This window comes from Suricata suricatta, chromosome 1, assembly GCF_006229205.1.
Source record: "Suricata suricatta isolate VVHF042 chromosome 1, meerkat_22Aug2017_6uvM2_HiC, whole genome shotgun sequence".
NCBI lineage: Eukaryota > Metazoa > Chordata > Mammalia > Carnivora > Herpestidae > Suricata > Suricata suricatta.
Window position 1 is genome coordinate 193,864,386 of NC_043700.1, and position 26,254 is coordinate 193,890,639.

Below are 26,254 nucleotides of genomic sequence, written 5' to 3' on the forward strand. Positions count from 1 at the left end.
CCCGATGAATTTATGGTAGATCAGGTTTTGCTGTCAAAGGGTTTAGGGAAAAGCATTGTTTTTTGCATTTGTAACATGAAATGGGTTGTGGACAGCACTGTGGAGCCAGATAGCTTCCTAATCTTTTGAAAATTGACTTTAAAGTTTCATTTAAACAAAAAGGAAAAGAGTGGGAGTAACCCCAATGTCAGAGATGCTGAGTCCAAGCAAGTTCTAGAATATAGTCTTTATGTTCTCTTGATTTGACTTTTGCACATTCTTGCTTGCTTCCTACAGTCAGAAGAGGTAATAGGGGCACCTGGTTGGTTCAGTCGGTTGAGCGTCCAACTCTTGGTTTTGGCTTGGGGGAATGTGGGATCAAGCCCCGTGTTGGGCTCTGCACCGAGCGGGGAGCCTGCTTGTGATTCTCTCTCCCTCCTCTCGCTGTCTCTCTCTGCCCCTCTCCCCTGCTCACGTGTCCTCTTCCGCTTTCTCTCTCTCTCTCACTCGAAATAAAAATTAAAAAAGAGAGAGAGAGGGAGCAGAGACTACAGCTGCAGCGAGACCAGGGTTTGTCACACAAGGTGACCGCCTCTCCCGTGGCTGCTTCGCTCTGGCTGCACTGCTGGTGGGGAAGCCGAGGTAGTGCGTGCGCTGCCCTTCCGAAGACGAGGCCGGGCTGCGGAGCCGTCCCGCAGTGGACGTGTGACTAGTCAGTGTTTTTGGTTAGCCGTTAGGTGAAATTGCAGTCAGCGTCTGTTTGCCGTGTGGCACGCGCGCGTGGCGGTAGCCTTTGATAAGCCGAACGTGCGTCCCTTGTGTTCTCTCTGGGGCCGGTGCTGACTTGAGAAGCCATGAGGGCGGGCACGGTGCACACTCAGCCCTGCAGCCAGTGGGGTCGGCGGGGCCCGGGACAGTCGCGGGGCTGTGCGAGAGGACTCTTGGTCGGGGGCGTCGGGAACACGGAGGTCGGTGTGGTGGAAGGAGAGGGTCGCGGGTTGGGTCACGACGTGCTCTGTAGGCACCCCCAGCAGAGGACGCTTTCCTTGAGTTTAAAAGATGCTCAGCAGTCACAGCACGTCGCTTATCGCTCTTTTCCCGTAGGAAGCGGGCCTGATCCCCGAGTCTTGCGGCTTGGCGGTCTCGTTCCAGGTTAGCATCCGCCTCGCCCACCGTGACCAGTCCCCCCGGGGGGGGGTTGAGTGACGCCTCCGTCCAAGAGCACAGAGAAGTCAGGTCTTCGCAGTGAGAGCTTGGTCAGCCGATTCTAGGATTGAGAACGGTGCGGTTCGGTCGTGTGTCTGATCAGTTGCCCTCTCCTAGCTCCCCTTCCCGCACCCTCTTCACTTGCAACTCGGTGACTTTATTGTCAGCCCCTTAACCTTCGTGACGAACAGCATGAAATGCCAGTAACCAGCCGAACGCCGTTTGGGGAGTTCTGTTTGGTGGACACGGTGCCTGGTGCTTCACGGGGACTGTGGTCCTGACAGTGGCTCAGGTAAGGCCAGTAGCAGCTTGCCAGGGCCACCGGCCAGTGAGCGGTGGTCGTGGGCCTGGGAGCCCATGGCAGGCCGGCTTCCTTAGCGTCTGCTCGAGCGTGTCTGCTCACCCACGTGACGGCCCGGGTCAGTCTGGAGCGTGTCCTCAAGGGAGAGAGGCCCGGAGGACGTCAAGGTGAAAGAAGTGAGGCCAGTGTCACGGCGATGCCGGGCCGGAGCTGAGTGCGGGGCCTGTGTGCCCTATGCCTCGGTTGACCACGGTGGCACCGTGTTTGCCTTCTCTGGCTTGTCTGTGGGTGTGCAGGTGCCTGGGCTGGGACGTCACGGGGGGCTGTTGTGGGAAGAGGTCACCCTGCGGGGAGGTTGCCTTGGGAAACGCTGCTGTCTGTCTTTCCTGGGCTTGGCCCGTTCCTGTCTGTGGACCCTGGTGTCCGCAGGGTCACGCCCCCTGACGGTGTGCGGTGAGCACACGGGGATGTGATGCGGGTAACAGGATTCTGTTCCTTTCCGGAAAGTGTTTCTCAGAAACAATGCCAACTGATAAAACGTGGCAGGATCTCCCAGCTTGCTCCGGGTGCTCCTGACCCCGCGCGGAGGCCTGCCGGACCCTAGCATCCCCACTGCCTCCTCGGGTAATGGGCAAAACCCGTGTGGGCTCATGTGGATTTGCCTCTCTCCGACTCGTGAGTTCGAGCACTTTCAGTGCCTACTAGCTTATTCAGATTTCTTTTCTGGAACTGTGCATTGGTGTCCGGTGCTGATTTTTCTTTATAGTTAACAACTTAAATTGAATTATCGGCATCCAGCCACCAGCCGGCCAATGGCTCCCAGTCCCCTCTCTCCAGAGTGTCATGCACATGGCATTACACCCTGAGGGCCCCCCACGGCCAGCTGTTTGTTCACTTGCCTGCGTTTTCTCGGGTAAAGTGCCCAGGAAGGGGATTTTGGGGCTCAGGTGGGATGAGCTTCACGCGAACCCGACTAGGGCTGCGTTGGTTTGCACTCTGGCCGGTAGGCCCAGAGCTCCCGCCCCAGCCCTCGCCAGGCTTTACATCATTTCAGTTGTGTCCGTCCTCGGGTGTGCGCACCGACGTCCCCGTGGGCGTGTGCGGTGGTGTCCTCATGGGTGTGCATGCCAGGGTCTGCCCTCGTGAGTGTGTGTACTGGGGTCCGTCCTCCGGTGTGTGAGGTGGTGTCTGTCCCCGTGGGGGGGGGGTCTACTTGGCACGGTATTTACATTTATGTGACAGTAGTGTAAGCACTTTTTCCTGCTGGTTAACCAGTCACGTGTGTGTGTGTGTGTGTGTGAGAGAGAGAGGGAGAGAGAGAGAGAAATACTTAAGTCTTGTCCGTTTCTCATTGCGCAGCGGTTGTGGGAACCTTTTATTCCAGAGACAAGTCACGTATTGTACAGAACAGACACGTGTGTGCCATACTCGGGGAGGAGGAGGGAAGCCATGGATGGGGTCGCTTCCGTCCCCGGTCAGCCTGCCTTGGGGGACAAGGGCCTGGCCGGGGGAAGTTGAGGTATCTGTGCCTGTGTCCCAGTTCCAGAACATACTCCCTTTCATTTCTCAAGAACTTCCATTCAGCAATATAGTTACGTTTATTTAAGTTTTCAATTTTGAGAAAAGTGTGGGTTTATTTACTTGTAGTTTTAGGACATGGCACCAGCGTATTTTGCCCATTTTCCTCACTGGTGACAACTTGAAAAACTAGAGCCAGCGTCTCGACCAGCATCTTGGCATCGATGGGGGCAAGGACACGGGAGTTTCCATCCCACAGTCCTGTGTTCTTAATCCTGGGAGCCGCGGTCGCTCTCTGTCTCTGCAGTTGTAACGTTGTGTGTCTTTTTGGAATTGGCCTTTCTCGCTCTTATTCTTCTGGAGATCCACGCAGGTGGTTGTGTCCGTAATCTGCTCCTTTTTATCGGTGAAGAGTGTTCCGTGGTGTGGGTGGATCCGTTTATTGAACCCTTCACCCAGCAAAAGGCGTCTGGGTAGTTCCGGCTGTTGTTGGCGATTAGAAGTAAGGTTGCTGTGAGCACCGTGTGCGGGTTTTTGCTGCTCTGGGGTGGGCGGCTGGGAGTGCGGACGTGCAGGTGGGCGGGAGCCGGCCTGTTGTCCAGAGCGGCCGTGGCCTTCTATGCTTCTGACCAGCCGCGGACAAGCGTGGCGGCCGCTTGGCCACCATAACACAGCAGCACAGCTTCGAGGCGAGAAGGACGGGAGTTTATGTCCCCAGTTCTGGAGACCCGCTGGAGCGTCCGTTCCCAGGGCTGGCAGATGGCACCCCGTCTGTGTGCATGGGTGGAGAGAGACCCCGGTGCTGCTGGGCGGGGCCCCACTGCAGTGACCTCATGTCTCGAATGGTCTCCCTGAGCACCCTGTCCGCTGATGCGGCGACACGGGCGCTGGGGCTCAGCGCGTGGGGTCCGCAGCCTCACCACCGAGTTCTCAGAGACTGTGTCCTTGTGAACGTTTTGTGCTGTGTTCTGATTTGATCATTCGAGCAGGTTTGTGCTGATATCTAATTGTGCCCTTAGTGTGCGCCTTCTGGAGGATGACCCTGCACCTGGGTGGGCGAAATGTCTCTTGTGTCTTTTGCTCTTTTTATTATTTCTTAAGCTTACTTTTACTTTTTTATTTTTTATTTATTTATTTTCTAAATAATAGTTTATTGTCAAATTGGTTTCCGTATAATACCCAGTGCTTCTCCCCACAAGTGCCCCCCTCCTTGACCATCACCCCCTTCGCCCCTCTCCTCCCCCTTCAGCCCTCAGTTCGTTTTCAGTATTCAGTAGTCTCTCATGGTTTGTCTCTCTCTCTCTCTCTCCCCCTAGCTTTCTTTCCCCCTTCCCCTCCCCATGGTCCCCTGTTAGGTTTCTCCTGTTAGACCTATGAGTGAAAACATATGGTATCTGTCCTTCTCTGTCTGACTTATTTCGCTTAGCCTAACACCCTCGAGTTCCAACCACACTGCCACAAATGTCCAGATTTCATTCTTTTTCATTGCCATGTAATACTCCATTGTATATATATATATACATACCACATCTTTTTGACCCATTCATCAGGTGATGGACATTTAGGCTCTTTCCATGATTTGGCTATTGTAGAAAGTGCCGCTATGAAATTAGGGTACATGTGCTCCTATGCATCAGCATTTCTGTATCCTTTTGGTAAATCCCTAGCAGTGCTATTGCTGGGTCACAGGGGAGTTCTATCGATAGTTTTTTGAGGAGCCTCCACACTGTTTTACAGAGCGGCTGCACCAGTTTACATTCCCACCAACAGTGCAGGAGGGTGCCCGTCTCTCCACATCCTCGCCAGCATCTATGGTCTCTTGATTTGTTCAATTTAGCCACTCTGACTGGTGTGAGATGGTATCTCAGTGTGGTTTTGATTTGTGTTTCCCTGATGATGAGCGACGCTGAGCATCGTTTCATGTGCCTGTTGGCCATCTGGATGTCCTCTTTGGAGAAGTATCTGTTCAGATCTTCTGCCCATTTCTTCACTGGATTATTCGTTTTTCGGGTATGGAGTTTGGTGAGTTCCTTATAGGTTTTGGATACTAGCCCTTTATCTGATATGCCATTTGCCACTATCTTTTCCCATTTTGTCGGTTGCCTATTAGTTTTTTTGATTGTTTCCTTTGCAGTGCAGAAGCTTTTTATCTTGATGAGGTCCCAGTAGTTAATTTTTGTCCTTGATTCCCTTGCCTTTGGGATGTGTTGAGGAGGAAATCGCTGCGATTGAGGTCAAGGAGGCTGCTTCCTGCTTTCTCCTCTAGAGTTTTTATGGTTTCCTGTCTCACATTCAGATCCTATATCCATTTTGAGTTTATTTTTGTGACTGGTGTAAAAACATGGTCTATATTCATTCTTCTGCATGTTGCTATCAAGCTCTCCCAACACCACCTGTTGAAGAGGCTGTCTTTTTTCCATCGGGTACTCTTTCCTGTTTTGTCAAAGATTAATTGGCCATACATTTGTGGGTCCAGTTCTGGGCTCTCTATTTTATTCCATTGGTCCATGTGTCTGTTTTTGTGCCAATACCATACTGTCCTGATGATGACAGCTTTGTAGTAGAGGCTAAAGTCTGGGATTGTGATGCCTCCCGTTTTGGTTTTCTTCTTTAATATTACTTTGGCTGTTCAGGGTTTTTTGTGGTTCCATATGAATTTTAAGATAGTTTGTTCTAGCTTTGAGAAGAATTTATTTTTTAGTAAAATATTTATTTTTTAATCCAACTTAGCATATCGTGCAGTGAGGATTTCAGGAGTAGAGTCCAGGGATCCATCCCTACGTGCCACACCCAGTGCTCATCCCAGCAAATGCCCTCCGTGCCCCTCACCCGTTCCGCCCTCCCCCTCCCACAGCCCCTCCAGCAACCCTCAGCTTGTTCTCTTTTTAAGAGCCTCTTCTGTTTTGTCCCCCTCCCTGTTTTATATTCTTTTTGCTTCCCTTCCCTTACGTTTATCTGTTTTGTACTTTAAATTTCTCATGTGAGTGAAGTCACATGGTATCTGTCCTTCTCTGACTGACTGCCCTTAGCTAATGCCCTCTAGCTCCGTCCGTGCAGTCGCAAATGGCAGGAGCATTCTTTTTGATGGCCGAGTGATACTCCATCGTACATACACACAGCTTCTCTACCCATTCATCCATCGATGGACCTTTGAGCTCTTTCCATACTTTGGCTATTGTCCATACCGCTGCTGTAAACATTGGGGTGCACGTGCCCCTTCAAAACAGCACCCCGTATCCCTTGGATAAATACCTAGTAGTGCAATTGCAGGGTCGTAAGGTAGTTCTAGTTTTAATTCTTTGAGGAACCACCATAGTGTTTTCCAGAGTGGCTGCCAGTTTTTTCCCTGTTTTATAATTGTATTCTCTTTTCATCGAGTTTTGTGACTTCTTTATATATTTTAGATAGAAGTTCGCCATCAGGTGTGTGGTTCGCAAGAATCTTCTGTCTGCAGCTTGTCTTTTCATCTCAGATGGTCTCTTTCAGACCCACGGTTTTAATTTGGTGAGGTCACATCATCAGCACTTCCTGTCCAGTGGTAGGAGACCCAGCGCTTTTCCCCAAGGCCAAGAGTGGGGCCAGGACAGTAGTTCTCACACTGCCGTTCACTGCTGCCCTGGAAGGCCTGGCCAGTGCGGTCGGGTGAGAAGAAAGGCAGCCAGATTGAAAAGGAAGAAGTAAAAAGGCTTCTCCCCCACTAAGCGTGAGGTTGGCCGCTGGCCTCTCGTAGGTCCCTGGTAGGCGGGTTAGCAGGCTTCCTTGCACTCCTGCTGCTCACGGCTCTTCGCTTCATGATGTAATTTCCCACCGCGGGGAGCTAGAAAACGCTAAGCAAATGAACCCTAAAAATAAGAATTACATTGATTTTCAAATATTTAACCAACTCTACTTAGTCGCCATGTATTATCTTTACATATTGTGGGGTTTGATATGCTGACACTTTACCCAGAGTTAAGGATTTGTTGAAGCGTCTGGGTGGCTCAATTGGTTAAGCCTCGGACTTTGGCTTAGGTCATGATCTCCCGGTTTGTGAGTTCGATCCCCACATTGGGCTCTGCCCTGTCAGCATGGAGCCCACTTTGGATTTGTCAGCCTCTCCCCTGCTTGTTCTCCTTCTCTCTTTCTCTCAGAATACATAAATACACTTTTTTAAAAAATTAAGAATTTATTAAGAATTCTTTGTGTGTAGGGGTGCCTAGGTGGCTCAGTCAGATAAGAGTCCCAACTGTTGATTTCGGCTCAGGTCACGATCTCATGGCTCGTGGGTTCAAGCCCTGTGTCAGGCTTTGCACCAGCAGTGTGGATCTGCTTGGGATACGCGCTCGCTCTCTTGCTTTCTTTTTTGTCTCTCAGCCTGTCTCTTTCTCTCTCAAATAAATAAACATTTAAAAAAAGAATCCTTTGGTGTTTGTGTGATATTGGATGTACTCTAAGTCATTTTGGGGAGTTAGGGCAGTGCTGGCCTCTTATTCTAGATGTTGGTAATTGTTCCTCTGTTAATTTCCCTTTCTTGGCTCTCGCTCTATGTAATCAGTTTATCTAGAATTTATGAGTTTCATTTTCTTGTTTTCAGAGAATGTTGGCTTCTAGAAGCTTTGGTGTTGATTCTCTCCGTTCTTTCCCTCTCTAATCTCTGTTCCTATGTTGCTATCCTTCCTGGCCCCAAAGTGGGATATTTAAAAGACGGTATTATGTAAATGAGGGTAATTATTTCTGCAGCAAACAAATTGCTGGTCATCAGTCCATTTGTATTTCACTTAGTGCACATGTTTTTAAAGCTTACCGTCAAGTAAAGTCAGCACTGAACTAACGTGTACATATTTCTTATATTCAGGAGGCTTTGCATTTGTGTATGAGGCTCAAGACCTGGGGAGCGGCAGAGAGTACGCCTTAAAGGTAATGAGGGACGGCAGTCATGTGGGTTAGGGTTATTTTCAGCAGGTCTCGAGGTGGCTGTGTCTCCAGAGGTTTAGCCCTAGTGCTCAGTTTGCTCTTTCAAACGGTCTGTCCTGTTCTGTCCTCCGAGGGCAGGCCGTCGGCAGTTTTGGAGGGTTTAAAGCTGTGGCTTCCAATGCCATGGTGGGGAGTGACCTCAGTGCCCACTGCCAGTGCCACTGCTTGAGAGCTGCTGGGGTGAGACCCGTGCTCCCAGCTTATCTGGGGGGCTCGGGGCAGGGGACAGGTGGGGGGTGGGTGGGTGGCAGGCCCCCCCGTGGCCGCACAGGTGCAGGTGCGGGGGCTGCCGCTGAGGTGCTCCCCGACCGCGGAGATCCGGAACAGAGGCCTGCATCTGCTAGCGTCTTCTCCCATTTTCTTTGCTTTTCTAACTTTCCTCTAGCCTGTTTGGAGAAAGCCTCCTGTTTTTAGTTTTTCTTGTGTTCTTGGGTCATAAAAGACCATCAAATTTTTACACAGGGCAGATGTTAAAGTACAGGTAAGCAGGTCAAGTTTTTAGGTATGTTGCATTTATCCTCTGGGTGTAGAACAGAAAGACAGACGTTCCTTAATCCTTTTGCTTGCTTCCCGATACAGAGACTGCTGTCTAATGAAGAGGAGAAGAACAGAGCCATCATTCAGGAAGTTTGTTTCATGGTATCCTTTTCCCGGGCCGAGAGCATGTGGTCGCGTGGGGAGGCCCGCCGCCACCAGGCCACACGCTTGCTCTCTTGGACATGCTAAAATCGGCCTTCCGCTTTCACTGGACCTGTCTGTAGGGTGTTTGTGGGAGAAAGTTCTCTTTCTCCTCCTTCGCTCCCAGGGTAACAGTGAGAGGTCCGGTAGCTTCGGGAATGGAGGTGTTCCGACCCAGGAGGTCTCTGCCCACAGGGGACTTGTTTCCTGCTCCCCACCCTTCTGTCTGTCCCCTAGTGAACGTGACGTGGCCGCTTGCCGGGCCTGGTTCTTGTGGGCCTTGGTGTCCCTCTGGTCAGCTGCCCCGCTGTGCCGTCACCCTGCCCAGAGCACTCCTCTGCCCGGCTTCTGTGCACAGCTCGCGGGTCTGTGCCGCTTTTCTTCCGGCTCTCCGCACTGGCACATCTTCTCCCTCCGCCGGGCCCTCGCCCTTCGCTGTCAGAACCTGTTCTCTTTTCTCTCTTGAAGCTGTGTGTACCGTGAGCCTGCTGGCTGCCTGAGCCCGCGGGCTCTCACCTTGCAGAGGTTCGGTGGACGCGTTCACACCCCGCGCCTCCCGCACGCTGCACGTGCCCTCTGTCTGCTGTCCCCCTGGCCCCTGGTCAGGTGCGTGTGGCCGCGTGGTGGCGGTCTTCATCCCCGCCTTCCCTCTCCTCCCTGCCGCCTGCCTTTCTAGTCGCCCCCACTGCTCTCCATCTCTCTGCTCCGACATGCTGGGGCTGTACGGCATTTCATCCAACGCTTTGACTCTAGTGTCTTAATATCGTGTGTATATTTGTTTTTAAACATGCAGACTTACGCATTCTCCTTTAACAAGACACCTGCAGAAAAAACTTTCTGGCCACCCCAATATTGTCCAGTTCTGTTCTGCAGCGTCCATAGGGAAGGAGGAGTCGGACACGGGGCAGGCCGAGTTCCTGCTGCTCACCGAGCTCTGCAAAGGTAACATTTTGTTGGAATCTGGACCACAGTCCTGTCCTAGGGTCGAGTGGCCGGGTGTAATAGACAGGGTGGGGTTGCGGCCTGGCCTTCGAGCGCACAGGACCTGCTAGGGTCAAGCCCTCCCTGTGTTCTTGGACTCCTTAGTGTGTTCACAGGGGGAGGAGGCACAGAGGTGCCTTTGAGAGTGTCCTGGGGCAGTGAGTATCTGCAGGCGGTGCCAAGGGATTCCCCAGGCAGGGCTCCCCCTCTGCCCCGGGGAGGGTCAGGGCACTCATGGAGCCTCTGCCCTGTGGGTGAAGACGCAGCGAGCCAGGAGAGCGCCTGCGCAGCAGAGCTCACTCACGGTCTCGATGGGCGGTGCCAGACAAGTTCTCGGAATAGTGGAGGCGGGACTCGTGAGGCCGGTGGGTGCAGGGGCCTGGCCAGGATGGTCTGGAGCCAGGGGCGGGAGCCACCGGACGTTGTAAGCAGGGTGCGCTTGCCCCTCAGTCACCACTAGTGCATGGTGGGAGAGAGGAGGCCTCCACCCTGCGGCCACAGGCCAAGGGGAGAAGGGGAGAGCGGCCCTGCCAAACGCTGTGCCCGCGACAGGAGCACCGAGAGGAGGACTCGCAGGAGGGGACGGTCCGGGATCGGGAGGAGTGGGGGCTGGCAGGAGGGCAGAGGCTGTGTGGACAGGGGCAGTGGCAGGGAGTGAGCGTGAGGGCGCCTCCTGGGGGCAGGGGGCCCCTGTCCAGGTGCGGGGGAGGGAGGTTTCCTAAGCGTGGGCGCTGGCTGCACGCACTCTTCCTCCCTGAGACTAGTTTCCCACGTCAGGTGTCTTCTCATGCCCCAGCGCCTCCGCGTTCTCTCTTCACGGCTCTGCAGGGCCCCCCAGGTCCGTCCAGCGACGTCCTCAGCCAGCACCCCTTTTGTGGCGCATGCCTTTCCTTGACCACACATGTTGGCGCGTGGACCTGCCGCATGTCCGATGCGCGAGCCCGGGGATCCTGTTGGGATGGGGGGGGCAGGGGCCTGTTTGGTTGCAGGGGGGGTGCCGTGTGGAACCCCCAGGCAGCATGCGGGAGGCTGCATTGGCTTCCCTCCGCCATGGGGGCTCTGGGGCTGCTGCTGGGTGTGCGCGCCCCCCCCGGCCCCGCTTTCCACAGTCGGTGCGTCTGGGTCACTTGTCATGTTCTCTGTTCATCTTCAGGCCGCTCAGTTTTTCTGGGTCACTTTCGTGCTGGGGTTTAGAAGGCTGTGGGTTCACCAGCACCAGTGTCCATCCCGGGAGGGCCACCAGGTGTGGGGCTTGGTGGGGCCCGCGTGGTGCTCTGCAACGGGGCAGGGCGCCGTCGGTGTGCCGGTACCCGGGGCTGCGAGCCTGGGAGCAGGGTACAAGGCTGGGGTGCTTGGAGGGCGGAATGGGGCTCAGGGAGGGGCGTGGGTGCTCGTCCCTCCCGCTGAAGGAGGGCCTGGATGTGTGCTCACAGAATCCGCACCCCTCGCTGGTCCTCGCCCCCCAACTTGCCCTCCACTGTGTCCTCTCCAGCTGTTCTGCCACGTTTGGGATGGTCACTGTAGAAAGAGTCCTCCTAATGCCCACGGGCTGGCTCATTCCCATTACCCCGGGAGCTTGGCGGTCAGTTTATCTTCCTTGCTCTGGACCTCAGCAGCGCCTCGGGGGGCCCCTGCCTGCCCTGTCTGCCTCACAGGAGGGCAGGTACTTACTTGCTGAGGGCGCCACATCCCTCCTGGGGGTGGGGGTGCAAGGCTGGGAGGCAGGCGTGGCTGGGAGAGGGGAGCAGTGGGGTGGTCTGGTGGAGTGAGGGCCGGGTGGCGGGTGAGCAGGACTGGAGGGGGGTGGACGCTTGAAGAGCCACAGCTCAGGGGGCCCTGGCAGGGCAGGGTCAGACGTGAGTGGGGGGCTGTGGCTGGGTCCCCAGAGTGGAGACTGCATTCCAGTCACTCCAGTGTCGTCCACTAATGGCAGACGGGCCAGTGGGCCAGAACGTGCAGCTCCTGAGCCGTGATTCCGTGTGTTGAAAGTCACAAAGGGGATGCAGTTATGAAAAGATCCAAACCCCTTGGGAGTGTAGGGATTCCACGCTGTCCTCCATGAGCATTGTGCCTCTTCAGAGCAGTCGGAATCTGTTTCACATTGAAAGATCGTGTCTCTTGGCACCGCTGTGAGCAGGCACAGGGGTTCAGTGACTCATCCAGACAAAGCAGATAGACGTTGACCAAAGTCTACAGTGAGGGTTGGGTAGTCCCGTGTGTCATGGAGAAAAGAAGCCAGGGAAAGGGTGTGCACTCTTACAGGCTGAGCAGAAATAGCTCCCTGGAAAGTGATGTTGAGCCAGGAGCTGAAGGAGGTGAGAGAGGAAAACCATCCTAGCTGAGCGTGCAGCATGTGCAAAGGTCCTGGGACAGGGCAGAAAGGAGACATGCGGCTAGAGGGAAGTCTGGGGATGTGGCAAGAGGAAAGGCCTGTAGGGGTGGTAACGACCTTGCTTCTGCATTGAGGGGACGGGTCCCCACGGTGCAGTGTGCCAGCAGACTGAGGGACCCAGAAGGCTGACGCAGCCTGGGGCCTGGAGCAGAGGGGAGCAGTGCAGGGCCGAGGAGAGGGGGGCTCTGGGGAGGATGCCACAGGCAGGAACGGGGTTATAGGGCAGGGTCCCGAGGTATGTGGGGGTGTGTGGACATCTTGTAGAGACAGGCGCAGGAAGTGTGAGCATGGGTGCTGCTACTGGGGGAAATGGCCTGTGGTCACGGAGGAAGCCCTCAGCCCTGCACGGGAGGGAGCCAGCCGGCCCCATGCAGGAATTCCCCGGCTTCATTGTGCCGGGTCCAAGGACTGCAGGTGTCTGGGCCGCAGAGACAGGAATGGCCCAGGGAGGCCGTTGCCCAGGGCTGGGGTGCAGCCCAGTACCTCGTGCCTGCCTGTCCCCGCCCGCCCCCCCCCCGAAGTCCATGTGCTCCCAGAGCGTTTACCGGTGACCTGCTGCTGCCCGAGCGAGCGGGGCGGTCACTTCGCTAGACATGGCTGCGAGGGGTGCACGGCCTGCGGTGAGTTTGGGGGCTGCCTCTGCCGTGTGCACGTGGCTGTCCTTGTACGTGGCCGTGGCGGCTGGCGGTCCCACGGAGGCTCTGCAGGCTCGCCGCTTCCTGGCGGCGGTGTCTCCACCTCACGTTCCTCCACGAGCTTTCCCGGGTGTCTGGGCCTGGCAGCAGACACCTGCCCGTGCGTGCCGTGGGGGGTCCTGGGGGGCTGCCCGGGTGGGTGTCGCGTTTCTAGCTCCATGATGACGTGAGTTTAATTGTCTCTTTTAGGGCAGCTGGTGGAATTTTTAAAGAAAATGGAATCTAGAGGTCCGCTCTCGTGCGATACTGTCCTGAAGATATTCTACCAGACGTGCAGAGCAGTGCAGCACATGCACAGACAGAAGCCGCCCATCATCCACCGAGACCTCAAGGTACCGCCTCCAGCCTGCGCCACTGCCCCTGGTCAGGAGGCCAGCTCGCGGCCGCCAAGTGCGCGAGGGCTCTTCCAGAGAAGAGGGACGTAGGAACCTCTTAACACCAAACTGGGTTTCTGGAAGCTTCTCCCTGAAGCTGTGCCAAGCGCTCTCTTCGTATCGTTTAGCTTTGCGGCCTCCTGCGGCCTGGGCTTTGCGCCTCCTGCCTGTCCGTCACTACCCCCCGCTGCCCTTCGGCCGAGGCTCCCTGCCTTCTGCCCCCTGGAGCCAGGAGGAAGCTGCTGGCCTTGGGTCGCTGGTCCTCGGTGCCGCCCCGCAGGGCTCGCTCGTTCTCCCACGGTGGCCAGTGTTGCCAAGGTCCCACGAGGAGGGAGCGCCCGGCAGGGGGCGAGAAGCACCGCGGTCCCCACTCTCCCTTTTCCTGGCAATCCACGAACGGGACTGTGTCGGTGTGACCTCCTGGTGATCGACAGACTAGACTCCTGCTGTGTTTGTGGCCAGTTTGTGGTTTTTTGCTTTTTTTTTCCTGTTTTCTTGTCCGTCAAGCTGTTCCTTAGCGGGAGCTCCTCTGTTCTCACAGTGGTCTTTTTCATGGTGTCTGTGCTGCGAACGCCTCCTGGTTTATGGCCTATTTCTTTGTCCCCCGTCGTGTCTTCGGGAAACTCAGGACTGAAATCTGCCTGGCGTCCACGAAGCTCACACCCTGACCCCGGCCGCCTCTTGAGGGTGCAGTGGCCCCGCCGTGTCCTGCCTGCCGGCGCCAGTGGCTTCTGTGGAGACCTTATGGTCCCTTAGTGTTACCTGTCGTTCTGTCTGTGGCAGGCTTTCCCAGAGTTTTCTCAAGTGCGAGGCACCTCCGACCTGGCGCTGGCACCCTGTCTCTGGAGCATTGTCTCTGTTTAGCTTTGACCTTGGGTGAGCCTGACCTTTTCCTTTTGTCCTTCAGCCCAAGAGGTCGGCAGGTGCGCCCCCGTTGTGGAAGTCTGTGGGGTAGGGGAACACCTCCCTGGAGGAGCTTACAGGAAGGGGCTGTGTCTGGAGGGTGCCGGGGCCGCAGCTGCCCTGCACACCGGCCAGCCCTGCCCTGCTGAGCACACGGCCTTCCTCCGTCGACTGGGTGGCTGGTGGATTTTTTGTGGCATCTGGAGTCACAGTTTGTGTGTTAACACATGTGCTTGTGTGTCGGAGGTTTTTTTAAGAGAAGGGAAATCTAGAAGGGTAAAATTAGTAAAGGATCGGCGCTTGGGAGCTGAGTCTGGGCTGGACATCCCGTGTCTTCTCAGGGCCCGCTGTTTGCCCGGGGCTGGGACTCCCTGCAGGTGTCCCTGTGGCTGGTCTGTGGATCTCACTGTGTGGCACCCTGTGGAGGGGCAGGTGGGATGTGGGGGATGGCAGAGGCCATGGGGACATGTGTCCTCCTTGTTTTGCACCTGTGCATGGTTCCTTCCAAGCCTGTGGGCTGAGTGTAGCTCAGTCTGGCTGTTTGCTTGGGATTATGGTCTTAAGGTCCGTCCACCTCGTGTGGCCTGTTGGTCTCGTGTGGGGACATGTGGGCTTGTGCGCTCTGCTGATGCTTCGTTGTGCTTTGGCCCATGGACACTTGCACCTTCTATTGGAAGTTCCCACCAGCAGCGCATGGAGGCCCCCGTGCCCCCACTTTGCTACACGACCCGGATCACGTGGAGGTGGCTAACGTGGTCCTAGTGGGAGTAACAAAGTTGAGATCTTTTCAAGCGTGTCGCAGTGTGGATTTTCTCCGTGGGGGGCTCCTGTGGCAGGGTCCCTCTTCCTTGGGCTGGTGGGGGCCCGTGCTGGTCACGTGGTGGCTTGCACCGGCCCCCCCCCCCCCACCCAGTGTCTCTGACGGGAGGCTCGGAGTGTGACGTGGAGCTCCTGTGTCTTGCTGAGGAGTCATGCCTTCCAGACGTGCTGTCCTGGGAGGCCTGGCATCCGCCTCCGCATGGAGGGCGGGTCTTCCGTGGTCCATTGTGGGTGGCCATCCTGTTCCTGTTCCCTCAGTGCCACCTTGCCATGGGTGTGCACTCACTGGGGGTCCTGTGGGACCGTTGGGTGGTCCTGGGCCAGCCCTGTGCTGCTTTGCCTTACGTAACAGAGCTTCACAGTAGGCGTAACTGTGCTTCTTGGGGATCATGTGGCTCTTTTTGATTCTTTGTGTCTCCACCTGAAGCTTTGAATTAGGTTCCACCCAGAAAACTCCCTGGAATTTGGTTGGAATTGCCTTGGCTGTCCCCCACCCCCACCCCCAGAGTGTGAGTTGACAGACTTCCTGTTAAAGGCCTGACTTTATATGCTTCAGCTTTGCACACCAGCCCTGCCAGCCCTACAGGCGGCCACGCGACAGGCAGGCATGGCCGCGCCGGCAAAGCTGCTTATGGACCCATCCGGAAACGTCAGTCTTTTTTTACTTTTTTCCCCAACCATTTAAATCTGTCAAAGCCACTCTTAGTTTGCAGGCCATATAGAGGTAGGCGGTCCCGGAGCTGACCCCTGGACCATAGCTCCAGGCCCAGCTCTGGGGTGACGGGGCAGATGCGCGCCCTTCATGTTGAGACTGTGGTCTAGTTCTTTGTCGCTTCTGGATTTTAAGAGTTTGTCTAAGTTATTTAGTTTTCCAGGGGTATCTGGGTGGCTCAGTCAAGTGTCTGATGCTTGATTTCTACTCTGGTCATGATCCTAGGGTCATGGGATCGAGCCCTGCACTGGGCTATGTGCTGATCATGAACCCTAAGATTCTCCCTCCCTCTCCCTGCCCTTCCCCTCCCTCAGCCCCACCCCCACTTGCGTGTATGCACATCGGTTTTCTCTCTGAAATAAAAAAAATCATTACTGTTGTGTTTTCTGAATAGGATGTGTTTTGTGTATCTTTTGTTCAATTTTTTCCTAGGTTCTTGATACATTTGATGATTTTAAAATGGTATGTTAATTTTTTTCATTTTTTAACTGATTTATTATTTTTAAAAAATTTTTAACGTTTATTTATTTTTGAGAGAGAACATGAGCAAAAGGGGCAGAGAGAGAGGGAGACACAGAATCTGAAGCAGCTCCAGGCTCTGAGCTGTCAGCACAGAGCCTGATGCGGGGCTCGAACCAGGAACCACGAGATCATGACCTGAGCCGAAGTTGGATGCTTAACTGAGCCACCCAGGCACCCCATTAACTGACTGACTTTTTAAGTTTATTTTAATTTTTTTCTTGAGACAGAGTGTGTGGAAGGGGGGAGGGGCAGAAAGAGGTGGAGAACCGAGGATCTGAAGCAGGCTCTGTGCTGACAGCAGCGAGCTTGATGTGGGGCCCGAACCCGTACCAGGAGGTCATGCTGAGCCGAAGTCAGATGCTTGACCAACTGAGCCACCCGGGCACCTCTTTAATTTTTTTTTAAGTTTATTTATTTATTTTGAGAGAGAGAATCTAAACCGGGCTTCATGCCATCAGCACAGAGCCCGACTTGGGGCTTGATCCCATGAACTGGGAGATCATGACCTGAGCCAAGATCAAGAGTTGGACACTTAACCGACTGAGCCACCCAGGCGCCCCTTAACTGACTTTTACAAAGGCTTTTTTGTGTTTGAATATTGATTGCAGTTGTCTTTGATTTATGGTTGATTTTAACTTTGTTTTTCTGAGTTCCCGGTCTTCAGCGGTTCTCATACTGACTGATCAGAGAGAAGTTAAGATGTTGTTTCTTCCCCTCTGCGGGAGGAAGGCGCTCCGAGGCCTGGGCCCGAGTCCATAAGGGCGGTCTTCTGGAATTCCGCAGGTGGAGAACTTGTTGGTCAGCAACCAGGGGACCATCAAGCTGTGTGACTTTGGCAGCGCCACCACCATATCGCATTACCCTGACTACAGCTGGAGTGCCCAGAAGCGGGCCCTGGTGGAAGAGGAGGTGAGCCGTGTGGCGCGTGCCGCCCTTCAGGGGGTGCCCGGCCTGGGCCCCTGCAGCCGCCGTCCGCCTTCTAGGCTCGCAGGTGGGCCGGGAGATGCGCGGTTTGAGGGTTCCCTTGCATCGCCGTCACTCACCTCGTCCCAAACCTTCTTATGGTTTTTTTTAAATGGCATTTTTTTTGGTATTGTGATAAAAAACATGCAGCAGAAAATTTACTGTCTTATTTAACCATTTTTAAGTGCACATTCCAGGGGCATTGAGTACATTTGCCATTGGTCAACCCTCCCCACTGTCCATCCCCAGAACTTTCTCACCATCCCAAATGTGGTTATTTAAAAAAAAAAATCACTTAAAAATCTCCCTCAAGGCTCCCACAGGAGACCACACGGGAGGTTGGCGGGTGTGTTCTGCGCACTCATGGGTAGCAGGCAGCGCAGAGCAGGACCCGGCTCATGCACGCGTGACAGCATGGCCTGGGGGAGGGGCTCTCTTGCACCGCCCTCTGGACACCCTGAGCCCCACACTCGCAGGCGTGCCCTCCTGGCGCTGGTACTTGGGTGAGCAGCTTACAGAAACTGCACAAACCTCATGCAGAAGACAGAGGCGGCGAGGGATGGTGGGGGAGGGGAGGTGCCGAAGCCATGCTCTGCAGGGGACCCCAAGGAGGCCTGCCCTGAAGGAGCTTGGGACAGGGTGTGAGCCAGCGGGGCAGCTCCTTTCTGTACCAGAGTCGCAGGTGCTCCTGGCCCGCTGGCTGTGCCTAGCACGGACTGTGCTCCACGACTAAATTGGACGCACACCCGATACCCGAGTCCGGCGCGTTCCTGCTTCTGTGTGAGAGCTCCCGAGGCCGCTCCCAGCCAAGTGCACACGTTAGGTGCTCTCCTAGGTGGCTCGGCTGGCAGGAAGTCCCAGGGTAGCAGCGTGGGGAGGGGCCCATAGGCCCCATGTGGTAGGTGGTTGGCTTTTAGCGGCCCCATGGGCTGAGTCCTGTCCCCGTTCGGTGGTCTCAGGAGGTCTTTAGGGTGTGTGGCCACCTTCTGTGTCTCACGTGCACCTGTTCATCGGGGTTGGCTGCTTCCGTCTTCCAGTGTGGGGGGAGGGGCTGCTTTCCCACCCGCATCTCCTCCCACCTCTGCTGTTGGCCCTGGTGGCATGTGCGCCACGTGGCCCTGGCAGGAGCCCCCCGCCCCTCGCGTGCTTATTCTTTATCAGAACTCATGGGTGCTGTCCTTTGTGTCATTCTTGGTGTGTCTTTTGGTGCCCCAGCTTTGCTTCCTGCCGATCCTGTGTTCTCTGACAGGCCCTGTCCTGTCATTTTGGAGCCCTGTCCACTAGCCGGGGCAGGTGGACGTTCTGCGTTCAGCAGGTGCCGCCCTGCCACCCCTGCTGTGTGTGTCCCTTGAGGGGAGGTGGCATCCTAGATGGGCGTGTGTGTGCCACACGCCGCCACGCACGTCCTTCTGTCAGAAGTCACACATCTCTGCCTCCGTTTGGGTCTGCCTGGTGAGCTTCCTGCCCCCACCCCGTGTCTGGGGGTCCCTCTCCTCCAGTGAGGGGCCCAACGGCATCACCCTGTGTGCGTGCGCTCCACTCCACGGCACGTCCAAGAGCTCTGGTGTCCCCAGACCCCATGAATGTCCTGAGAGGAACTCGGGGTGGATTTGTGGTCCACGTGGGCCTTTCCCCGATCCACAGCCCGGGCCAGGAGCCTGCTCTCGGACGCCGTGCTGACAGGTCCTTGGAGCAGTGCGCCGCTTCCAGGTGGTCTGTTACTCACCTGACTGCATCTTAGCTTTCAGTTCCCAGACCTGCCGTTTTGAGCAGCCACAGGTCTCCAGGAGAACTGAGGTGCGAGCCGTGCCCGTGTTTCTCCTGCAGGGAGAGGCTCCCCGACCCTCACGCTCTGCATGCCTTCCTGGCTTCTATGCTTCTGTGCTTCTGCTCTTTGTGCTTCGTGGTCTGTCCTGGGTCGGGGCACACGGGTCTCTCCAGAGTGCCACCCGGTTCCCTTTGGCCGTGCTGTGCGCTCACGATCACGCCGTGTCTCGTGTCCCATCGTCTGCACACTTACAGACGGTGGCACGTTGAGCAGCTCACACGTGGGTTCTCATGTTTCTTCCTGGTGTCAGTCTGGAAGCGCAGCGGGGGGTCTGTGAACAAATCCAGCCGAGAGAACAGGGCTTTTCCGGGGCGCTCGCCAGACACGCACACCGTGCAGAACCCTAAGTGTGCGGCTTGGTGACTTCTCCCGTGTGGATGCCCCCGTCGCCCACATCCGGGCTGCCCGGTGCCCCCGGCGTCACCGCCCTCTCGGCGTTCTGGCTGAGCCCGCCTGAGTGCAGGACGTGCGCGCTCTCGCCCGGCCCTCACTGCACCCTCCCATGGCCTCTGCCAAGGGTGGCCCTTGACTGGCACCTTCAGGTGGAGAACGGCCCGTCACACTCGCCGTTATTTGTGCTTCCTTGTCCGGCTGAGGCCATGGCACTGGCATCTGTAGCCCCGGTGGCCGTACATGGAGACGCACACTGTGGGCGCATGGCTGTCCCCGCTGCTGTGCTGCCAGCCTCTCCTTGGTCCCATGTCCCACCCTGTGTATGTGGGTCTCAGGGTTTTCTGAGTGAAAACCTGAACTAACCAGGTCAGTTTGGTTTAGTTCTCTTTTCCATCGGAGAAGGTTCTTAGTCCACAAGGTCCTCTCAGAAAGCTGCTTTTAGAACAGCACTTCCTCTCGGGGACATGAGCCACCCAGCCCACGGCTCTGGGCAGACTTCCTGTGGGTGAGACCAGCTCCTCCTGAGACCCGCTTGGGCTCTGGTGCCCGCCGTGAATGCCCGGCGTGCGCAGCTGCATCAGGAGCACCAGAGGCGTGGGGACATCACAGGGTGGCGGCGCTCTGGGGGTGAGGCGGGAGGCGAGCAGTCTGCCGCCTCTGTGGGGCGCAGCGTGGTGTAAGCAGGCGTCCTGCGTGGACGTCCCACAGGCTGTTTTGGGATGTGGCACGGCTTCGATGCCGAACGAGTAGTGCTCTCACGTGGCCTTTCCTTTGAGACGTCCATGTCTGTTCTTCAGATTGCCAGGAACACGACCCCCATGTACCGGACGCCAGAGATCGTGGACTTGTACTCGAACTTCCCCATCGGCGAGAAGCAAGACATCTGGGTGAGGCCAGGCGGCCACAGTGCCTGGGCAGCCCTGCCCCCCGGGTGGGGGCTCTGGCCCGCTCGCTTTGTCCCCGGTCCCTCTGGCCACCTTTCTTTCTTTCTCACAAGACCCGCCGTGTCTGGCGTTAGTGGAGATGAACTGGGTAGAAGTTGGGTGGAGTATCCGCGTGCTGCAGAGTCCCGGGGTGGGACACTGTGCCTGTGACAGGTCTGTCGCCAGCAGGCCTGGGCCTGAGCTCCCCCTCCTTAGAGCTCCTTCGGAGAAGCGGGGGGGTTCGTGCGGCCTGACTGACTGTCCCAGCCCAGCCTTGGATCTTTTGGCTGGTCCAGCCATGCCCAGAGTGACGGCCAGGCCCCAACCCCTAGGCGACCTGGCTCCCTTCACCTTTCTGAAACCCTGTGGCAGTTCCTTCGTGGTGTAGCGCCCCTTCTGGGGTCCACTGACCCCTTCGTCTGGCATCAGGGTGGGGAACTTGGGGATGCAGTGCTGAGTGGCCCAGGGCGGCACCCGCTGGTGCTGGCGCATCCTGCCCCTTCCCTAGCCCCTCGTAAAGCAAGGACATCCCCAGACCTCCCAGGCCGCGTCCGGTGCCGGTCTCTACCCTGAGCAGAGGTGGCATTAATAGAGATCTAAAACACGTGAATCGGTGGGATTTGCATGCTAGAAGCTTTGGCAGCCTGTGGCGTCAGACTCACACTTCGTGTCTCCCTTCCAGACCTTGGTCCATCCCAAGTAGGCACCCCTCAGCACGTCCTGGCCGGGGCACACGCGTGCGCATACAGCGTTTGACAGGGAGACTGACGTTAGGTGCCAAGGGCTTGGCCTCCCCTGGGTCCGGAGCGCCCTGTCAGTCTGTGCAACGAGTGTGCTGGGAAGGGCTGTTCTGCTCAGACCCCCCAGGACCCGCAGATGTGCTCCCTGCATTTCTGCCGCTGGGTCCCAAGTGCCCAAATACGGGAACTTTTCCTTTCGGAAGGATCTCTTGCTGAGAAAATAAGATTGTTGTTTGTTCCTTCCTCAGACCTCCATAGTTTGTGCCTGATGAGGACAGAAAGTGGGCTGGGTGCGCCTAGAACTCAGACCAGGGTGTGGCTCCAGCTCCTGGACCTGTGGCCGGATGGGCCCCTCCCCCTCTTCGCCCCCACCACTCCTCCCTGTCCTCCCGCAGGCCCTGGGCTGTATCTTGTATCTGCTGTGCTTCCGGCAGCACCCTTTTGAAGACGGAGCAAAGCTTCGAATAGTCAACGGGAAGTTCTCCATCCCTGCTGACGACACCCAGTACTCCGTGTTCCATGACCTCATCCGTAAGTCCCACGTGCGGGGTCTCGAAGCACACGTCCTCTGTCATGTCCAGGGCCCCGGCTGTCCCCTGCCCCTCATGGCCTTCTGCAGCCCCCCTGCTCGGGGCTTTTCCCAGCACTTGGCCCCGTGTCAGTGCTCGGGGCTTTGAATGGCCGGCTCTGGTGACTTTGTGCCGTTTCAGTTGTGGCTTTCCACGTCGTGTTTCTCTCTCTCACTTGCAAAGTTGGTGCTGTCAGTGAAGCGAAGGGCCTCTGGGGCCCATGATCTCGGAGAGAGCGGGCGCTGCCGACCCAGACTGGCCTCAGCTTGCCTGCCTCTGCCCTAGGCGCCACGCTGAAGGTCAACCCCGAGGAGCGGCTGTCCATCACAGAAGTGGTCAACCAGCTCCAGGAGATCGCGGCCGCCAGGAACGTGAACCCCAAGTCGCCCATCACTGAGGTAGGGGCCTTGCCGGGTGTTGTCGGGACGCTTCCTCGAGAGGCCCCACCTGCTCTAGGGCAGAGACACACTCCCGAGGGGGCCCCCGAGTGCCACGGAGCCTCCATAGGCTGGAGTGACCGAGCCCTCTTCCCACCCAACCACAGCAGCCGGGGGAGTAAACTGGGCCTGGGGCTTCCCTCGTGGGCTTGTTCCCTGTGCCCGGAAGCCAGGGCAGGAGGCGGGTGAGGACCTGCAGTATCAGGCCACCACACTGGGGCGAGGAAGAGGAGGCGGGGGGGGGGGGGAGCAGCGGATCCAGTTCAGAGAGAGCCCGTGAGTGGTCTGGTGCTAAAACTGGTTGGCCCGGGGTGCCCATGTGGCCCCTCAGAAAATGTGTGCTTGTCCCCAAGGGTGAGCGGAGGGCCGGGGGTGTGGGAGGCCTGCCTGCACGTGGGCCCCTGGCAGTTCCCATGGGTGGGGCAGGGGTGCTGCCGGCAGACGTGGCCCCTGGTGGGTCCGAGGCTAGTGCTCTGGGACCTGTGTCCCATGTGTGCAAGCACGAACCCCTCTGTCGGGGCTGAGCGTGCGGTGAGGCAGTCCTCCCCACAAAGAGGCAGCTCGCCACGCATGGCCGTGTGCCTCAGCAGAGCCTCCCGAGAGGGGGACAGGAACTGAGTCTGAGCCCGAGAGCGGAGGCATGTGAGACACTGGGCTGTGCCGTGTAGCGGGGCGCTGTGAGAACGAGCTTCAGAAAAACCAGTGGTGTTTACCTGTGTGTAACCACACAGCCTCAGACATGCAGAGCACCGTTCGTTAGGGTTTCCAGGGAGTCCTGGGAGGCGTTGATTGGGTCCCAGCAGGAGGGGTGCCGTTTCTCCCAGAAATTGATAAAGCAAGTAGAGAATTGTGCGGAGGAGAGAAACCAGGCCGATCCAGCCGACGTGTGTTGCCTCCCACTTCGCGGTGTGTGCTGCCACCGGGAACTTGCGGAACGGTAGTGTCGGTTACTGACTGGGTTGCTAAGAAAGACAAGATTTCGTCACATCCAGTGGAAACGATAGCACGTGCACTTTACTTCTTGAGCTTAACGTAATAAAAGTCTACCTTGATGGTAACATTTTGTAAAGCTTCACCAAAAACCCTAAAGCACACTACTGAGTAACTTGTAAACTGAGTCACTGTGGAAAGTACATCTTGGCTGAGGCCGGCTCCCGAGGGGACTGGGCAGGAGGCCTGCACTGTGCACCTCGCCTCCGGGCTGCAAGCTTTGCTTCAGGGCTCCAGCCACACTGGCCCCAGCCTCAGCTCTGCGCACAGCCCACTGCCTGCTTCTGTGCAGCCAGAGGGCACGAGCCGACCGAGTCTGGGTGGGCCTCTGAGCACAGATCCCTCAGCCCGAAGGTCTGCCCTATGTCGCTGCGGAGCCCGGCGTGCGGTGGGCAGGGGGTGGGGCCTGCAGTCGGGCAGGTTCGTGGCTGCCTCCCCTGGGTTAGGAGGCGCCTGCCTGAGCATGTCAGCCTCCAGAGCAGCACGTGTGCAGGTCACTCGTCGATGTGGTCTGCCTTCTGGTTCAGGTGGGCTGTTCAGAGTCCGGGAAGTTCTTCCCTTGGACTTCATAGTCAGGTAGAGAGAGCTGGGTTAATTCGGTAGCCAGTGTGCCCGGGCCCACAGGCACCGTGCGCTAGTGTCTGAAGTTCTTCGTGGGGAGGGGTGGTCTGAGCGTGGCCCTGGCTCCTGGGGGGCAATGATTCGCATTATCGTTGCAGCTCCTGGAGCAGAACGGGGGCTATGGGAATGCTGTCCCGTCCCGAGGGCCTCCCCCCCCGGGGGGCTCCAGCAGCAGCGGCCACAGCGGAGGTGAGTACCCCCTGCCTTGTGCTCCCCGTGCGCCCTGGGGGCTACCGTGCTCCTGCTGTATGCAGGGCCCCAGCAGCAAGACACGGGCTACACGTTCGGGGTCCCCAGGACCACCCTCAGGCTCAGAGTCCGTGGAACTGCCACAGTCAGGGCCACGGGGGACTGGGGAAGAGGCTGAGTGTCAGCGCTCCCCTCCTAGCACTGTCCAGGCAGTACTGGTCCTCTGTGGCATGGAGTGACAGCCAGTGGGGGCCGCACGGGCACGCCACCCACATGCACGGCTGACTCGGTCTCGCCTCTCAGAGGCCCACAGCCTTTCCGCAAGTCACTTGGCACGTAGATGAGGCCACGCCTTGAAAGGCACACAGTGATGAGAACACCACACTAGAAGGAGGGGGTGGGAAATAGAGCCGTCAGGGTAGGACCTGGGGGGCTGCAGGGCTCCAAGTGGGGCTCAGGTGGAAGCGGCCGAGGGCCCGCTCTGGCAGTAGTGGGGGTGGGGCCGGCAGCCTTCCTCACAGCTCGGGCCGTGTGCAGCGAGCCATCTCTGCTCCTCTTGGCCAGTGTATCAGGATGGGCCGGGTGCCCAGCAATGGCCTCAGTGTTCCTATGGAAGTCCTCGGTCTGAGCTCTGTGTGGCCATGACGTGGAAAGTTCTAGAAGGCCGTTCCAGGATGTGCTCCTCTGCCACATGCCCCAGTGCTCATCCCCCATCTCTCACTGTTTGGGGTGTGGAGTCCTGGGCCCTTCAGCTGTCCTCTTCTGCCAGCAGGCCCCATGCCCTGGGTACTCCATATCCATGGCCAGTGGGCTCTGGACGCCTCCCTGAGTGCCCCGCGTGTGGGGCTGCCTCGTCCGCCACGTGGGGGGCGGGTGCTCAAGGCCCCGAGAGAAGACTGCGCTCACACGCGCTCACACCACACGAGCAGCCTGGGCTGGCTGCTGCCTGGTGACACTGCACACGTGGGCGGTGTGGTCCAGCCATCTGTGCGTGGCCGGCACCTTGTCCACCTTGTCCCGGCTGTGGGCCGGCCATCTGGCAACTAGTGCTGCAGCTTTAGGCCCAGAGCTGCAGGCGGGGTTCCTGTGGCCCAGATGCAGTTGTGTGCGGACCATGCTTTTCTCTTCACACCAGAGCCGCCTCTGATGACCCCACCCTTGAGGCCCTGGGGCTTCAGGCACTGCCTTCTTTTGCTGCCACTGTTCACATCCAGGCAGCGGTATCTTGCGGGTGCCCGTTTGGAGCCATGACCGGGAGGCTGGGCTCCGTCCTAGCAGTCCTGCCCCTGCACAAGACAGAATTCTGCCCTCAGCATGCCCAGGGTCCAGCCGCGTGGCCTTTCTGCTCCCTGGTGCGGGGTGGCCAGGCCCCCCAGCCGCTCCCACCTGCATGGCCCGCCCTGTGTTCCCCTCTCCCATCCCTCCCCACCTTCCCTCCTCGTGTCTACGGCGTCCGTGCCCACCAGGCTGCCTCTCCTTTGCGGGTCCCTCAGCGTGAGTTAGTGTGCTGTTGGGACCCCAACTGGAGTCCAGCGCCTTCTGGGAGCGGGTTGGTGGGACGTCACGAGACGGAATTGGAGGGCCAGCTCCTCTTCACGGTGCCCAGCTCCTGCCCTGGGGACAGAGCTGGCTAGGCACTTTGTGGGTGCCGGGCAGGCCAGGGCTCCCCACCTGGCTCGGGCAGCAGATGGCTGGCTTCATCCGTGTGCCCGGGTGCTGTGTGCTGATGGTAGGGGTTGGCAGGAAGCAGGACTCCGTGCTGGTTCTGGTTCTTGGCGCTCCCGACTTTGGGGGAGCCCCGCGGCCCCGCCTCCAGCCCCTGGGCCGTGCTGTGACCTGAGCCGACTTGTCTCTTCCAGGCCTGGCACTTGCCGAGTACGACCAGCCGTACGGCGGGCTCCTGGACATCCTGCGGGGGGGCACCGAGCGCCTCTTCACAAACCTCAAGGACACCTCCTCCAAGGTCATCCAGTCCGTGGCCAAGTGAGTGTGGGCACGTGGGCACAGCTTCTAGGTGGCTTCTTTGTAGTAGAGATTTGCCGACCTTTGGGCTCTGTCCCACCCCAAACCTGGCAGGACCTGCACTTGAGGCTGTTGGTGAGCGTGTGGCGTCCTGTCGGCACCGGCTCTGCTATCGGCCCCGTGGACGGGTGGGAGGGGGTTGCACTGCCTGAGGGGTGCCTTGGCCACCTGTCCCCACCCCTGCTGTGGAGGGCGCTCAGTGGAAAAGTGGGCCACGTGGGAGCATCTAAAGCCATGAGACCCTGCCACTCTCGCCCCCAGGGGGCTCTTTTCCACGGAGAGCCCGAGCCTCCAACCTCAGTGCCTCCCTTGCGCCGCGTTGGTGCCCCTCACACTTGTGTGGTGTCTTCTGGTGTGGAGCAAGGGGCGCAGCGGTAGGGCCCAGGCCACCTCATGACTGCAGACCCGCTGAGTGCAAATGTTGAATCACTCGGGCCACTTGGGTTTGAGCGTGTGGGTGAATAAAGTCACTCTGCTAGCCGGTTGTTGAGGAGAGCACACGTGTGCCTGGCCGGGGACTGGCCTGGACCCTGGCCTGAGCCCCTG

General features: G+C 57.6%; 1 protein-coding gene across 3 annotated transcripts in view; it reads left to right on the forward strand.

The window, feature by feature from the left end:
• The first annotated feature begins 2,026 nt into the window (after positions 1-2,026).
• Positions 2,027-26,254, forward strand: part of GAK (cyclin G associated kinase) — a 44,817-nt gene continuing 20,589 nt past the window's right edge. The window contains exons 1-11 of one of the 3 annotated variants that reach the window (XM_029949836.1): positions 2,027-2,161; positions 7,839-7,900; positions 8,537-8,596; positions 9,463-9,577; positions 12,893-13,035; positions 16,817-16,942; positions 20,015-20,104; positions 21,276-21,411; positions 21,735-21,847; positions 23,596-23,686; positions 25,546-25,669. In XM_029949836.1, coding sequence (XP_029805696.1) covers positions 2,137-2,161; positions 7,839-7,900; positions 8,537-8,596; positions 9,463-9,577; positions 12,893-13,035; positions 16,817-16,942; positions 20,015-20,104; positions 21,276-21,411; positions 21,735-21,847; positions 23,596-23,686; positions 25,546-25,669 — 1,085 coding nt within the window. In that variant the 5' untranslated portion in view covers positions 2,027-2,136. The other 2 variants (XM_029949825.1, XM_029949832.1) reach the window with 2 other exon arrangements.